Below are 16,187 nucleotides of genomic sequence, written 5' to 3'. Positions count from 1 at the left end.
ATTAGTTCTTTGCACAACAACAATAACAACAACGCCCTCATTGCACCAAAGAGCTGATTTATAGATTGACATAAACAGTGATTCACAAGCGGAAGACACTATTTACTTCAGGTGACCCTAAACTATCTATCTAGGGACAACACAATGGCTAGCACTGCAGCATTGCAGTGCTGGAGTCCTGGTTTCTAGTCCAGCCAGGAACAACATCTGCAAGGAGTTTGTATGTCCTCCCTGTGTTTGCGTGGATTTCCTCCCATTCTACAAAGACATACTGATAGGAAAAAAAATGTACATTGTGACGCTAGGTTCACACCTGCGTTCAGGGTCTCTGTTCTATGGTTTCCGTCTTCTGCATGCCAGAAGACGGAAACCATAGACCGGGTCCTGCTGTGAGCGGCGGTGAGCGTTTTAGGCTCTCCGCCGCGAAACCGGATTTTTTTATCCGGACACAGAGTACTGCATGTCCGACTCTGTGTCCGGATTATAAAACCCAGTTTCGTGGCGGAGAGCGCAAAACGCTCACCGCCGCTCACGGCCGGACATCTCTCTCACCCATTCAAATGAATGGGTGAGAGAGACTCCTGCAGGTTTCCGTCTCCTGCCTCTGTTTTAGGCAGGAAACGGAAACCTGCAGTACGGAGAGGGCGACGCAGATGTGAACGAGCCCTGAGCTCTATATGGGGCTCACAATCTACAAAAAAAAAAAAAAAGTAACTTATTACATTATGTACCGTATGTCATTGGGCTTTTCAGACCTGATGATGGGTCCTCTTTATTAAATTTGTATCCGTGTTCACTAAGGCTAGGTTCACATCTGCGCCAGAGTCTTCGTAGGAGACTCTACAGCAGATTCCACCGAAAATTATTGGAGAGATGTGTCCTGCATGGGGAAAAAACTCGATAGATAGAGATGAGCGAACAGTGTTCTATCGAACACATGTTCGATCGGATATCAGGGTGTTCGCCATGTTCGAATCGAATCGAACACCACGTGGTAAAGTGCGCCAAAATTCGATTCCCCTCCCACCTTCCCTGGCGCCTTTTTTGCACCAATAACAGCGCAGGGGAGGTGGGACAGGAACTACGACACTGGGGGCATTGAAAAAAATTGGAAAAAGTCATTGGCTGCCGAAATCAGGTGACCTCCATTTTAGACGAATAGTGGATTTCAAATCCGGGTCATATGAGAATGTGAACTTTGTGACTATGAGACAGGGATAGCTGTACAGGCAGGGATAGCTAGGGATAACCTTTATTTAGGGGGGAATGTTATTAAAAATAACTTTTTGGGGCTCTATCGGGTGTGTAATTGTGATTTTTGTGAGATAAACTTTTTCCCATAGGGATGCATTGGCCAGCGCTGATTGGCCGAATTCCGTACTCTGGCCAATCAGTGCTGGCCAATGCATTCTATTAGCTTGATGAAGCAGAGTGTGCACAAGGGTTCAAGCGCACCCTCGGCTCTGATGTAGCAGAGCCGAGGCTGCACAAGGGTTCAAGCGCACCCTCGGCTCTGATGTAGGAGAGCCGAGGGTGCACTTGAACCCTTGTGCACCCTCAGCTCTGCTACATCAGAGCCGAGGGTGCGCTTGAACCCTTGTGCACACTCTGCTTCATCAAGCTAATAGAATGCATTGGCCAGCGCTGATTGGCCAATGTATTCTATTAGCCTGATGAAGTAGAGCTGAATGTGTGTGCTAAGCACACACATTCAGCTCTACTTCATCGGGCTAATAGAATGCATTGGCCAGCGCTGATTGGCCAGAGTACGGAACTCGACCAATCAGCGCTGGCTCTGCTGGAGGAGGCGGAGTCTAAGATCGCTCCACACCAGTCTCCATTCAGGTCCGACCTTAGACTCCGCCTCCTCCGGCAGAGCCAGCGCTGATTGGCCGAAGGCTGGCCAATGCATTCCTATGCGAATGCAGAGACTTAGCAGTGCTGAGTCAGTTTTGCTCAACTACACATCTGATGCACACTCGGCACTGCTACATCAGATGTAGCAATCTGATGTAGCAGAGCCGAGGGTGCACTAGAACCCCTGTGCAAACTCAGTTCACGCTAATAGAATGCATTGGCCAGCGCTGATTGGCCAATGCATTCTATTAGCCCGATGAAGTAGAGCTGAATGTGTGTGCTAAGCACACACATTCAGCACTGCTTCATCAAGCCAATACAATGCATTAGCCAGTGCTGATTGGCCAGAGTACGGAATTCGGCCAATCAGCGCTGGCTCTGCTGGAGGAGGCGGAGTCTAAGGTCGCTCCACACCAGTCTCCATTCAGGTCCGACCTTAGACTCCGCCTCCTCCGGCAGAGCCAGCGCTGATTGGCCGAAGGCTGGCCAATGCATTCCTATGCGAATGCATACTTAGCAGTGCTGAGTCAGTTTTGCTCAACTACACATCTGATGCACACTCGGCACTGCTACATCAGATGTAGCAATCTGATGTAGCAGAGCCGAGGGTGCACTAGAACCCCTGTGCAAACTCAGTTCACGCTAATAGAATGCATTGGCCAGCGCTGATTGGCCAATGCATTCTATTAGCCCGATGAAGTAGAGCTGAATGTGTGTGCTAAGCACACACATTCAGCACTGCTTCATCAAGCCAATACAATGCATTAGCCAGTGCTGATTGGCCAGAGTACGGAATTCGGCCAATCAGCGCTGGCTCTGCTGGAGGAGGCGGAGTCTAAGGTCGGACCTGAATGGAGACTGGTGTGGAGCGATCTTAGACTCCGCCTCCTCCAGCAGAGCCAGCGCTGATTGGTCGAGTTCCGTACTCTGGCCAATCAGCGCTGGCCAATGCATTCTATTAGCCCGATGAAGTAGAGCTGAATGTGTGTGCTTAGCACACACATTCAGCTCTACTTCATCAGGCTAATAGAATACATTGGCCAATCAGCGCTGGCCAATGCATTCTATTAGCTTGATGAAGCAGAGTGTGCACAAGGGTTCAAGCGCACCCTCGGCTCTGATGTAGCAGAGCTGAGGGTGCACAAGGGTTCAAGTGCACCCTCGGCTCTCCTACATCAGAGCCGAGGGTGCGCTTGAACCCTTGTGCACACTCTGCTTCATCAAGCTAATAGAATGCATTGGCCAGCACTGATTGGCCAGAGTACGGAATTCGGCCAATCAGCGCTGGCCAATGCATTCTATTAGCCCGATGAAGTAGAGCTGAATGTGTGTGCTAAGCACACACATTCAGCACTGCTTCATCACGCCAATACAATGCATTAGCCAGTGCTGATTGGCCAGAGTACGGAATTCGGCCAATCAGCGCTGGCTCTGCTGGAGGAGGCGGAGTCTAAGATCGCTCCACACCAGTCTCCATTCAGGTCCGACCTTAGACTCCGCCTCCTCCAGCAGAGCCAGCGCTGATTGGTCGAGTTCCGTACTCTGGCCAATCAGCGCTGGCCAATGCATTCTATTAGCCCGATGAAGTAGAGCTGAATGTGTGTGCTTAGCACACACATTCAGCTCTACTTCATCGGGCTAATAGAATGCATTGGCCAGCGCTGATTGGCCGAATTCCGTACTCTGGCCAATCAGCACTGGCTAATGCATTGTATTGGCTTGATGAAGCAGTGCTGAATGTGTGTGCTTAGCACACACATTCAGCTCTACTTCATCGGGCTAATAGAATGCATTGGCCAATCAGCGCTGGCCAATGCATTCTATTAGCGTGAACTGAGTTTGCACAGGGGTTCTAGTGCACCCTCGGCTCTGCTACATCAGATTGCTACATCTGATGTAGCAGTGCCGAGTGTGCATCAGATGTGTAGTTGAGCAAAACTGACTCAGCACTGCTAAGTCTGCATTCGCATAGGAATGCATTGGCCAGCCTTCGGCCAATCAGCGCTGGCTCTGCCGGAGGAGGCGGAGTCTAAGGTCGGACCTGAATGGAGACTGGTGTGGAGCGACCTTAGACTCCGCCTCCTCCAGCAGAGCCAGCGCTGATTGGCCGAATTCCGTACTCTGGCCAATCAGCACTGGCTAATGCATTGTATTGGCTTGATGAAGCAGTGCTGAATGTGTGTGCTTAGCACACACATTCAGCTCTACTTCATCGGGCTAATAGAATGCATTGGCCAGCGCTGATTGGCCGAATTCCGTACTCTGGCCAATCAGCACTGGCTAATGCATTGTATTGGCTTGATGAAGCAGTGCTGAATGTGTGTGCTTAGCACACACATTCAGCTCTACTTCATCGGGCTAATAGAATGCATTGGCCAATCAGCGCTGGCCAATGCATTCTATTAGCGTGAACTGAGTTTGCACAGGGGTTCTAGTGCACCCTCGGCTCTGCTAAATCAGATTGCCACATCTGATGTAGCAGTGCCGAGTGTGCATCAGATGTGTAGTTGAGCAAAACTGACTCAGCACTGCTAAGTCTGCATTCGCATAGGAATGCATTGGCCAGCCTTCGGCCAATCAGCGCTGGCTCTGCCGGAGGAGGCGGAGTCTAAGGTCGGACCTGAATGGAGACTGGTGTGGAGCGACCTTAGACTCCGCCTCCTCCAGCAGAGCCAGCGCTGATTGGCCGAATTCCGTACTCTGGCCAATCAGCACTGGCTAATGCATTGTATTGGCTTGATGAAGCAGTGCTGAATGTGTGTGCTTAGCACACACATTCAGCTCTACTTCATCGGGCTAATAGAATGCATTGGCCAGCGCTGATTGGCCGAATTCCGTACTCTGGCCAATCAGCACTGGCTAATGCATTGTATTGGCTTGATGAAGCAGTGCTGAATGTGTGTGCTTAGCACACACATTCAGCTCTACTTCATCGGGCTAATAGAATGCATTGGCCAATCAGCGCTGGCCAATGCATTCTATTAGCGTGAACTGAGTTTGCACAGGGGTTCTAGTGCACCCTCGGCTCTGCTACATCAGATTGCTACATCTGATGTAGCAGTGCCGAGTGTGCATCAGATGTGTAGTTGAGCAAAACTGACTCAGCACTGCTAAGTCTGCATTCGCATAGGAATGCATTGGCCAGCCTTCGGCCAATCAGCGCTGGCTCTGCCGGAGGAGGCGGAGTCTAAGGTCGGACCTGAATGGAGACTGGTGTGGAGCTATCTTAGACTCCGCCTCCTCCAGCAGAGCCAGCGCTGATTGGTCGAGTTCCGTACTCTGGCCAATCAGCACTGGCCAATGCATTTCTATGGGGAAAAGTTAGCTTGCGAAAATCGCAAACTGACAGGGATTTCCATGAAATAAAGTGACTTTTATGCCCCCAGACATGCTTCCCCTGCTGTCCCAGTGTCATTCCAGGGTGTTGGTATCATTTCCTGGGGTGTCATAGTGGACTTGGTGACCCTCCAGACACGAATTTGGGTTTCCCCCTTAACGAGTTTATGTTCCCCATAGACTATAATGGGGTTCGAAACCCATTCGAACACTCGAACAGTGAGCGGCTGTTCGAATCGAATTTCGAACCTCGAACATTTTAGTGTTCGCTCATCTCTATCGATAGACACTCCCGGACCACATTATAGTCTATGGTGTCTTTGGGTAACCGCTGTTTTGACGGACGGGCTCTCTGTCATTTGGGTCCCCCAGCAGGACGGAATGACGGAAAAGTCCAACTCAGGTGTGAATCTAGCCTTATTGATAATTTGTTGACATAATGTAATTCCAGTCATTGAATACCTGCATTAAGACGTCAGAATTATTCATACCACTGCCAGACCATATTTATCATTTGTGTTGACTGGATATTGTGCAGAAATCTACACAGATCAAGTTATATGCAACCTAACACAGACCATATATATATATATATATATATATATATATATATATATAATATATATATATATATATATATATACATATATATATATACATATATATACATATATATATATATATATATATATATATATATATACAGTCCTATGAAAAAGTTTGGGCACCCCTATTAATCTTAATCATTTTTAGTTCTAAATATTTTGGTGTTTGCAACAGCCATTTCAGTTTGATATATCTAATAACCGATGGACACAGTAATATTTCAGGATTGAAATGAGGTTTATTGTACTAACAGAAAATGTGCAATATGCATTAAACCAAAATTTGACCGGTGCAAAAATATGGGCACCTCAACAGAAAAGTGACATTAATATTTAGTAGATCCTCCTTTTGCAAAGATAACAGCCTCTAGTCGCTTCCTGTAGCTTTTAATCAGTTCCTGGATCCTGGATGAAGGTATTTTGGACCATTTCTTTCTACAAAACAATTCAAGTTCAGTTAAGTTTGATGGTCGCCGAACATGGACAGCCCGCTCTCAAATGATCTGAAAACAAAGATTGTTCAACATAGTTGTTCAGGGGAAGGATACAAAACGTTGTCTCAGAGATTTAACCTGTCAGTTTCCACTGTGAGGAACATAGTAAGGAAATGGAAGACCACAGGGACAGTTCTTGTTAAGCCCAGAAGTGGCAGGCCAAGAAAAATATCAGAAAGGCAGAGAAGAAGAATGGTGAGAACAGTCAAGGACAATCCACAGACCACCTCCAAAGAGCTGCAGCATCATCTTGCTGCAGATGGTGTCACTGTGCATCGGTCAACTATACAGCGCACTTTGCACAAGGAGAAGCTGTATGGGAGAGTGATGAGAAAGAAGCCGTTTCTGCACGTACGCCACAAATAGAGTTGCCTGAGGTATGAAAAAGCACATTTGGACAAGGCAGCTTCATTTTGGAAACAAAAATTGAGTTGTTTGGTTATAAAAAAAGGCGTTATGCATGGCGTCCAAAAAGAAACAGCATTCCAAGAAAAACACATGCTACCCACTGTAAAATTTGGTGGAGGTTCCATCATGCTTTGGGGCTGTGTGGCCAATGCCGGCATCGGGAATCTTGTTAAAGTTGAGGGTCGCATGGATTCCACTCAGTATCAGCAGATTCTTGAGAATAATGTTCAAGAATCAGTGACGAAGTTGAAGTTACGCCGGGGATGGATATTTCAGCAAGACAATGATCCAAAACACCGCTCCAAATCCTCAGGCATTCATGCAGAGGAACAATTACAATGTTCTGGAATGGCCATCCCAGTCCCCAGACCTGAATATCATTGAACATCTGTGGGATGATTTGAAGCGGGCTGTCCATGCTCGGCGACCATCTAACTTAACTGAACTTGAATTGTTTGTCCAAAATACCTTTATCCAGGATCCAGGAACTGATTAAAAGCTACAGGAAGCGACTAGAGGCTGTTATCTTTGCAAAAGGAGGATGTACTAAATATTAATGTCACTTTTCTGTTGAGGTGCCCATACTTTTGCAGCGGTCAAATTTTGGTTTAATGCATATTGCACATTTTCTGTTAGTACAATAAACCTCATTTCAATCCTGAAATATTACTGTGTCCATCAGTTATTAGATATATCAAACTGAAATGGCTGTTGCAAATACCAAAATATTTAGAACTAAAAATGATTAAGATTAATAGGGGTGCCTAAACTTTTTCATAGGACTGTATATATATACACATATAATCATTGATAAGGACTGTGTTGCTTTGGTGAGGTAGGATTACATGACCTCCATTGAGATAAGTACAACAGTGCCACCTGGTGTAAGAAAAAAATAGTTCCTAGTCACTGGACCAGCTAAACATAGTTTTTGTGCAAATATAAAAAGTATGCATATTAGGAAAATTGCAGCTCTATCACTACCTGTTGGAAGATGGCAAGTCAATGTCTGACTTTTAAAAAAGTATTGCAACATGACTTGGGATATAAGTTAAGTTTTATCGCATATATTATTCTGTTAGTGACAGTGGGTGACAGAAGGATACTGTCCGTGGTGAGTTCCATGGTGGAGAAAAACTCACATCCCATGTATGAGACCATGATAGCACTGGGCAGTACTGTCAGTGACCGACTGCTTCACCCCAAGTGTGAGAAGGAACGCTATCGGAGATCCTTCCTCGCAACCGTGGTCAGGCTGTATAATCTACATCAGGCTAAGCAAAGATCACTCCGTACAGAGAACTAAATGATCCTGAGTCTTTCTTTTTAGTTGCTATGACTCCTAGTACCTTTTCTATCTGCTATTCTGAGTATGTATGTGTTTTTTCTTGCAATTTTACTGTATTATCTGCTGCTACAACACACTGAATTTCCCCATGGTGGGACTATTAAAGGATTATTTTATTTTATGTATGCACTTAGAAGCAGATTTATAGTAGATGAACATGCATTAGGAATATTTCATTCTCACCCTTTGTGCCTGTTTGGTAGTATCCCCAATATCTGCTCCCTCTCTCAGAGGCTATAGACATGGACATGCTACACATTGGTTAGATAAAATTCCAGTTCCCATGTATCCAAACAATCTCTGAGAAAAACAGAATTTAGCCTTCATCCTATCCTATCCTACTATCCTATCCTCCTACTAATATTATAAATGTGAAAGTTTGTGTGTTTGTTATTCAATCACACAAAAACGGCTGAACGGAATTGAATGAAATTTGGCACATAGATAGATTGTAACCTCAGTTAACATATAGGCTACTTTTTATCCCGGTAAATGACATGGCTTAACGACTGTTATGAATGTATGTTCACATACTATATTACACTGCACTTGCAGCCTTATCTCAGGTTCCAGGTCTGTTATCTCTCTGTGTAAATGCACCTAACCCTCTGGGATTCTGTACATGCATTTGCATATTATCTGATCAGCTCTAGGTAGTGCACACACACTAGATGGGAAAACACCTTTAATCCAAATTGGCAGTTTGCTACTTTTAAAAAGAAAATCTAATTTGTTGCAAAATTCTAACATAGTTAGAGCATAGTTCTCCTCAAGTGGAGCTGACATGGATCATCGGCGCCAACAACACGCTCATTATATGGCGTCCCAGCGAGCTGCTGAGATACTGGAACAATCATAGGCACAACATGATGAACAAGTTCAGCAGCCAGGACAGCTTGACAAACGCCGGAGCAGGCAAACCATCGACGGTAGCAATTTGCTGAATATAGACGGATCATCAATGCCAACAACACGCAGACGAAGTCACGGACAGAGACACACACACAAACGACCTACAAAATACACGAGTGCAAAACTGGTCAATTCTTATAGGACCACTACACAAACAAAAAATGAAATATACCCGTGTGAAGCCAGGTCCTCCTGCTAGTTGTACATACTTTAGATTGGTTGCTGTCGGCAATACAGACATTTTTCTTTAAGACAGTTTTGATAAATGCGACTCAATGTGTATTACTTTATATAACAAAATCTTATCTGATGGTTCAGAGTCATTTAGCTCCAGCTCCCAATTATTGAGACCTGAATGGTTTTTGAAAAATATCTCCAGTCACATATTTCATTCTCTCACTTCTGTAAGTTGTAAAAAGTAATCCTGTATATTTCAAGTATTATCAAATGTCATTGTCTTTCACCAGGATTCACCCACTTCATCTGCTCCGTCGGCGCCTTCTGGCGCTGTACTGAAGCCGCTGATTGGCCTCAGCAGTCATGTGACCGCTGAGGTCAAACAGCGAAGGACCTGAATGTCACTATGTCTGAATGTCTTTCTGAGGTCTGCTGAGGCCGCTGATTGGCCAATCAGCTGTTTTAGCACAACTCTGGAAGAGCAGACAAACCGGGAGGCGCGGGATGACACTGGAGCAACGGGGACAGATGAATGTGCCTTTTTCTTTTTCACTGCCCCCAGCAGATTTAAACTTTTAAAAGTTTTGCCTGGACAACGCCTTTAAGGATAATGGGGTCCGACACCCATCCACACTATCAACTGTTTGAAGAGGCTGCATATTTCGGGTTAGCGCTAAGGCCTCTCTACAGAAATCCAGGCACAGTACTATATAAGGACCACTGTGTGTGGTGTCACAACCCAGCCCCATTTACTGGAATGGGAATGAACTGCAAACCATGAGACTGATGAACATGATGTTACAAGTGAAGTGGAAGCTATTACGTACAGCTGCTCCACAGGGATCCTGGGTTTAGGACCTCCAATGATCTTCAGTTCATGACCTATCCTTAAATAGGTCAATTGATAAAAGCCCAGATAATTATACCTATAGGGAAACCGCCGGTGTTTCCATAGGTATAATTGACATGCTTCGATTTCCAAAACCGCAATGGTTTTGAAAATCGCTGTGTGTCTGTTGCATGTATTTGCCGGCAATGTGTGGATGGGATTCTCTAGACAGGTTTAATGGAGACAGGGATATGGTTTCCTTACATACATAACATTGTATAGATTCAGCACCTTTATCTATTGGCCAGAGCTACAGTGCCACCTAGTATGCCATCACTCTGTCCCATTTGTCTTCATGTAGTGTGGTGTCCTTTATTCTCTTACTTCAGGCTGTTATGTGATGTGCTCCTTCACTCTTCTCTAGTAGTGTGATTTAGGGAATGTCACAGGGGGGATACCGATCTGTGCCTAGACGGGTGGTAAAAACACCCTATGAGATGTTTGATCTTGGAAGTGCCCTCAGGCGGCATCCCAGGATGAGTATCCCAGTGGATAAGCAGTCCCAGGAACACCTCCACTCTTCTCCTTTTCTGACTGTAGCTGTGGAGGACCCTAGCCTGTCGGACATTCTATTCATTTAAAAAGGCAGAGTGTAATTCTTCACTTCCCCTGTTATGGCACTGCAGGAAAACAGAACACTTCCTATTGTAGTCATCTACAGGACACCTGTGCTTAACTTTATTATAGATCAAACAACCACATGCAAAAGTGGAAACAGTGCATGGAAATAATTTCCCATCACTAGCCAAGGTTCCCTAAAATAAAATGCAAGCGAGTGAAGTGCAGGATTAAGTTCACAAGGCCAAGAGCACCAGATAAAAAGAAATAAGGCAAAAAAGTCTATGGCCAGGGTGTTCTGAGGCTTCAAAGCTTTCCGTTAATAGTAATTGCAGGATCTGACTGTAGCAGGGGCTGGGGTGAAGCGAGTGCATTTTATGGACATATGACAAGCTCTCCGATACTGCTTTTCAATCTAGAATGAATTTTCTGCCTGCCAGGATCAATCCGGTAACCTTGATGTTATAAGGGAGTATATATGACTCGGTATTGGGGACGCCATGATATGCTAGAAAGTACTAGTAGATATTGTGCTTTTCATGTAGTGGCTGATGTATTTATTTAATAACGCCACCCGCCACTTGCCGCGTGCTATTATTTGTGTCCGGGCTTTTTTTTTTTAATATAAAAATTTTATTACAGTTCTTTAATTTCAGTCTATATAAAACATTAAGAAAATATATAGAAACAATAAGAAATAATGGCCTAGAAGTAAAAACAATCAGACTTAATGTTCCATACTATCACGAGAAATAAGTAGAGGGCAAAACATGGGGGATGAAGTACTTTAGTTTTCTATTATGTGTATGTCTTTGTAGCTTTGGTTAGATATAAAATACATAGAAGTGGATGTAGAATTCTAAAATACTATATCCAGGGATGATGAAATGGTGTGTCAGGGTATACAGTACAAGTCAGTTGTCTTTCTTGTCATATAGTTATAGCTCAGGCGTAGTTACTTCTTCTATTACTCGTATTCTCTTCTAAACTAAAGTGCAAAATATTTCTTCTGATATAACAGTATGGTTATAAAGGGCAGTATTCACACTTGAGCTCTTACTTTACGAGGTCAATGGCCCTTCTACCAGATAAGAAGACATTGGTATTATAAAGGGCACATGCTACACTTGTAACATTAGTTATGAATTGGGTTCATGGCTGTCTGATAGATCTCCGTTGGACCAATAAATTTGGTATAGGTACAGATGGAGCCAAGCATATCACTGCAATTTTAAGAAACGGATGCATTTGTATTCCTATTTATATTCCTTATTCCACACAGCAACATATCTGCCTGCACTGGTACATTGCAAAACTGTTTTAGGGACGTTGTCTGGGCCCAACTCATTACACACATCTACAATACATACATACATACATACATATATATATATATATATATATATATATATATATATATATTATACATTTTGATTAAGATGTGCTTGCTTTTCGACTATCCCATTTGCTGGGACTGCCCTGAACTTTCAAAAACATTCCTGAAAATTGTAGCCCCCAAGTAAACACCGCCTTGGGTAAGATGAATAAATTCTACACGCAAGTGGGCATTCCAAGGCAGGACCTAAATATGCACGTCAGTTATTAATAGTACAGGTAGTATATCTTTTTAGAGAGAAATGCCTCTTTCTGGTATTATCAGGCAGTTTCCATGGTCACCCTCCTAATGTTGCAAAATTACTGCTCTATCTGGCGTGGACACACTGCATGTTCACTGTGACTCAGATGTCTCATGTCTACAGAAGTCTATGGAGAGAACAGGGGAGAAGTGAGTGGGAAGTACAGAAGATATAAAAAAGAAAAACTCTGAATAGAAGCTTTTTTTATCACAACTAACCACTTTCCTCACATCAGTACATGTTAATACTACTTTATATATGTCTTACATGATCCTGGGACTGTTTCTGAGTAAGCAGATTCTCCTGTACTTACTGTGTGTCATGTATAGAAGATAGTCTCCAACCACTAGCTAAAAGAGAAATAAAAACTACTGATATAGCATGTAAAAACTCCTACAGAATATAAGTCATATAATGACCAGACAGTTACTCCTCATGTACACATATAACAGCTTATGCTGAAAAGGCCCCCGAAACACCAACTGAAATATTAGTAACAATGGATGTGGATGGCTGTTTGGATCTATGTTATATCCCTTTGACAAGGCAAAACAATGTCAAATCATAGATTACAAATTGTGGCCATGTAGGCATAAGAGCTGCCTATATAGTATTTCTTGACGTTTTAGTGGTCTCAGATGACAAGCTCTATTCATGATCTCTTTAGAGCAGGGGTGCCCAATACGTCGATCGCGATCTACCGGTCAATCGCAATGGACGTATAGGTCGATCGCGGGATGCAGCCAGGGATCCCCGGTGTCTGCTTGTTCACAGTGCAGGCTGAGAGTCGACTCTCAGCCTGCACTGTGAACAAGCACTCCGGACACTTGCAGGCCGCTCTTAGGGATGGAGGGGGCTGGGGTGCTGCTTGTTCACAGCACAGGCTGAGAGTCATCTACGGACATTGGCAGGCAGGGCTGCTGCAGCCCCAGCCTGCCAGTGTCCAGAGATAACTCTCAGCCTGCGCTGTGAACAAGCAGACAGCGGGGATCCCTGGGCGGCCACAGAACGCCGCTGTTTCCTGCTCGCACGCTCCACCCGTCCCCGCCCACATGTCCGGCCCCGCCACAGACACGCCCCACCCCACCCACAGGCCCACCCCGGCCCCACCTACAAGAACTGAGTAGTAGATCTTTCGACTTGGTAATGTTATAAAGTAGCTCACATGCTGACAAAGTGTGAGCACTCCTGCTTTAGAGCATATGTCAGTCATAGAGTGAGGATCAGATGCTCAGCTTCCCCTTAATGTATCAAAACAAAGAGTAACTCAATAAGAATGGCTCACAGTCTAGTAGATCCAGTGCACCTTTGTGTTACGTGGATGATTAGTTACTTAGAATTTTATGCCGAAACATGTCTTCCTTTGGTGAAAACATCTGATCGCTATAATGAGAGAAGCCCCTTTAAAGACTGCTGTTTACATAGGCAATCTGTTTCCAAAGTGGCATGATCAACACTAAAGGAGTTTAGTTTGTGTATGATTTTTGTGACATATATATTAAGTTCTTAGCAATCCTTGCCAAACTCAATAAACAAAAAAATTTTTCCATTAAAATCTGCACTCACCTTCCAGTGTTCCCTGTGCAGATCACAGCTTATAGTGCTGACCCGAGTCTTAAATATTGTGTACTTTATTTCTTGACAGGCATTTGGAGAGGAAATTGCTCCCATCAGCTTGAAGGTGAAGACTGTGAATGATGTGGCTGGTCAGCTCTCCGCTCTAGATATTCAGCCATCTGCAAAAACCGCACGCCAACTGGATGACCTGAACATCAGATGGAAGCTCCTACAGGTATAACTGTCTTACCTTGTAAAACAGAAAAGAGACATTCTCTGAGCTCTCAATCTCCTTAATGTTTGATTAATGTCTTGTATTTCACAACCTTATTATAATTGTTGTTGCCTTATACCCAGAGCATACATTCTGCTTTTTGAAATGCCAAATTTTGTGAATATATATTTTAAAATTTCTTGCATTTTGATGCTAAATACGTACACATTATGCATTATTATTTGTAAATGTATCTGACATTTAATACCGGTTATAATACTGTAGCCTCATATTTAAACTTCACACTAGTATTTTATAGCTTTCCTTCATATTTAAGATGTTTTTGACAGCAAAACCATTATTTTGGCCATCAAAGACTTGTGAGCTCCAAAGACTTTGAATACACTCCTCACTCCCTTCTAGAGGTTAGTGGGGGTCTCCGCTGTTGGATGCCGGCTGATCATACATTCATCACCTATCCTGTTTTACCCTTTAAGAACTCAGCCAGTTTTAACCTTCAAGATGGAGCCCAATTTTTACAAATTGTACACGGGTCATTTCATGTGGCAATAACTTTGGAATGCTTTTATTTATCCATGTGATTCTAATACCTTTTTCCATCCCTTATTGCACTTTATGTTAATAGTATGTTTCAGCCAGTATATTTAGAATTTATATATTAAATGATCCAAAATTTACAGAAAAAAAATGGAAAATTTAGCAAATTTCAAAATTTACGTTTAACACATTGAGTCTTAAATTAACAGGCTGCAGGCACAAGGATAAGCTCTATACAAACTGCTACATGTCATACATCACTCTATTCTCGCTGTTCCCCTGAACAAGTTGGTGTTTTTATTTTACGATCCGTCTATCCATTCAAAAGATATGGCCACTAGAAGGTTATATGTGAGCTAGCTCTGATTCTCCAACTGGGTGGGAACCATTTTAGTTTCTCAGATACAAATACAAAAACTACATGGAAAATGAGAATCAGTTTCATACAATCTTCCAGGGACTATATCTTGTGAACGGGTGTATGTTAAAAAGAAAAGCACCAAATTGATCAGGAACACAGCGAGAATCAATGGATGTCTTGGAGTCAACCAATCCAAACAGATGCAGTAAAACGTAAAGGGAAATTGCCATCTGATAAATTAATGAGATATCATAAGTATATTCCATAAATTCCTGGATGTCGGCTGCACATCCAGCACTTGCATTTATCTAGAAGAGGATATGGGTCACTTTCACTTATTGCCCATTTGTGCACTATAAGGAATGAGATCATATATACTTTAGGCACAGTGCGCTATTACTACTTACCAATTCCTGGTCCTGTGATAGGCACCATTCCTCTTCTTCCTCTTATCAGCCGCACACAACGGTAAGCGTGTCTGGAACTAGAATGGTTAAAGATTTGTTTCCGTCTTGCTCCCTGTCCTGACCTTTGTGGCCAGAACCTATGCGAAGAGCTAACCACTACTGCTCTACACTGTTTCCATAACTCGAAAGGAGCTACAGAAACAGCATGGCACACCTGAGCTATACTGTTTCTGTAGCTCCACACCACTACCTGACTGTTCCTGTAAGTGCCATCCTACGGGTCGGGACTTGGAAGCAGTTCATCCCATCTTGTCAGCAATTTGCTGGGGTGGGAATAACCCTTTAAGGGTCACTTAACTTAGCATTGTGGGCCACAGGTTGAAAATTCCTGCTTTAAACCATACTTTCCAACTCTGCCAAAAAAAAGGTTGACCTTTCAGTATCACAAAAAATAGGGTAAATCTCCCAGGGGTAAAATATACTCACCCTTGATATATTATGACTATGATGTGGACATCTTATGTCGTGCCTGTTATGACACAAAGAAGGGACGTGGCCAACACATTGGCATGCATTTGTCACAAAAAGGGGTCTGTCATGTCCTGAATGGGGCATGGGTTCACAAATGGATGTGTGGCCTTCTCCCGAAATACCCACAGCGCATGTTTACCCCGAACTCCCCTACAAATAGTATGCATGACAGTGTTTAGTGATGAATTGGATGACTTTGGTAGCTGGTAAGAGCCTATACCCAGTCCCTCTGGGAATTCTCTTCTCATGTATATATGGCATTACAGTTTATATGGGAACACACCATTATGTAACATTTATGGTTGGTGAGCGTATTCCTGTATATATTACTTGTAATA

General features: G+C 43.7%; 1 protein-coding gene across 5 annotated transcripts in view; it reads left to right on the top strand.

Moving 5' to 3' along the window:
* Positions 1-16,187, top strand: part of UTRN (utrophin) — a 497,025-nt gene that overhangs the window by 356,507 nt on the left and 124,331 nt on the right. For all 5 annotated transcript variants that reach the window (XM_075267488.1, XM_075267486.1, XM_075267487.1 and 2 more), the window contains one exon: positions 13,867-14,013. In XM_075267488.1, coding sequence (XP_075123589.1) covers positions 13,867-14,013 — 147 coding nt within the window. The remainder of the gene's footprint in view (positions 1-13,866; positions 14,014-16,187) is intronic.

The sequence above is a fragment of the Leptodactylus fuscus genome, chromosome 3 (genome assembly GCF_031893055.1).
Source record: "Leptodactylus fuscus isolate aLepFus1 chromosome 3, aLepFus1.hap2, whole genome shotgun sequence".
In the NCBI taxonomy this organism is placed as follows: Eukaryota; Metazoa; Chordata; class Amphibia; order Anura; family Leptodactylidae; genus Leptodactylus; species Leptodactylus fuscus.
This window is presented reverse-complemented; position numbering and strand designations above follow the sequence as displayed.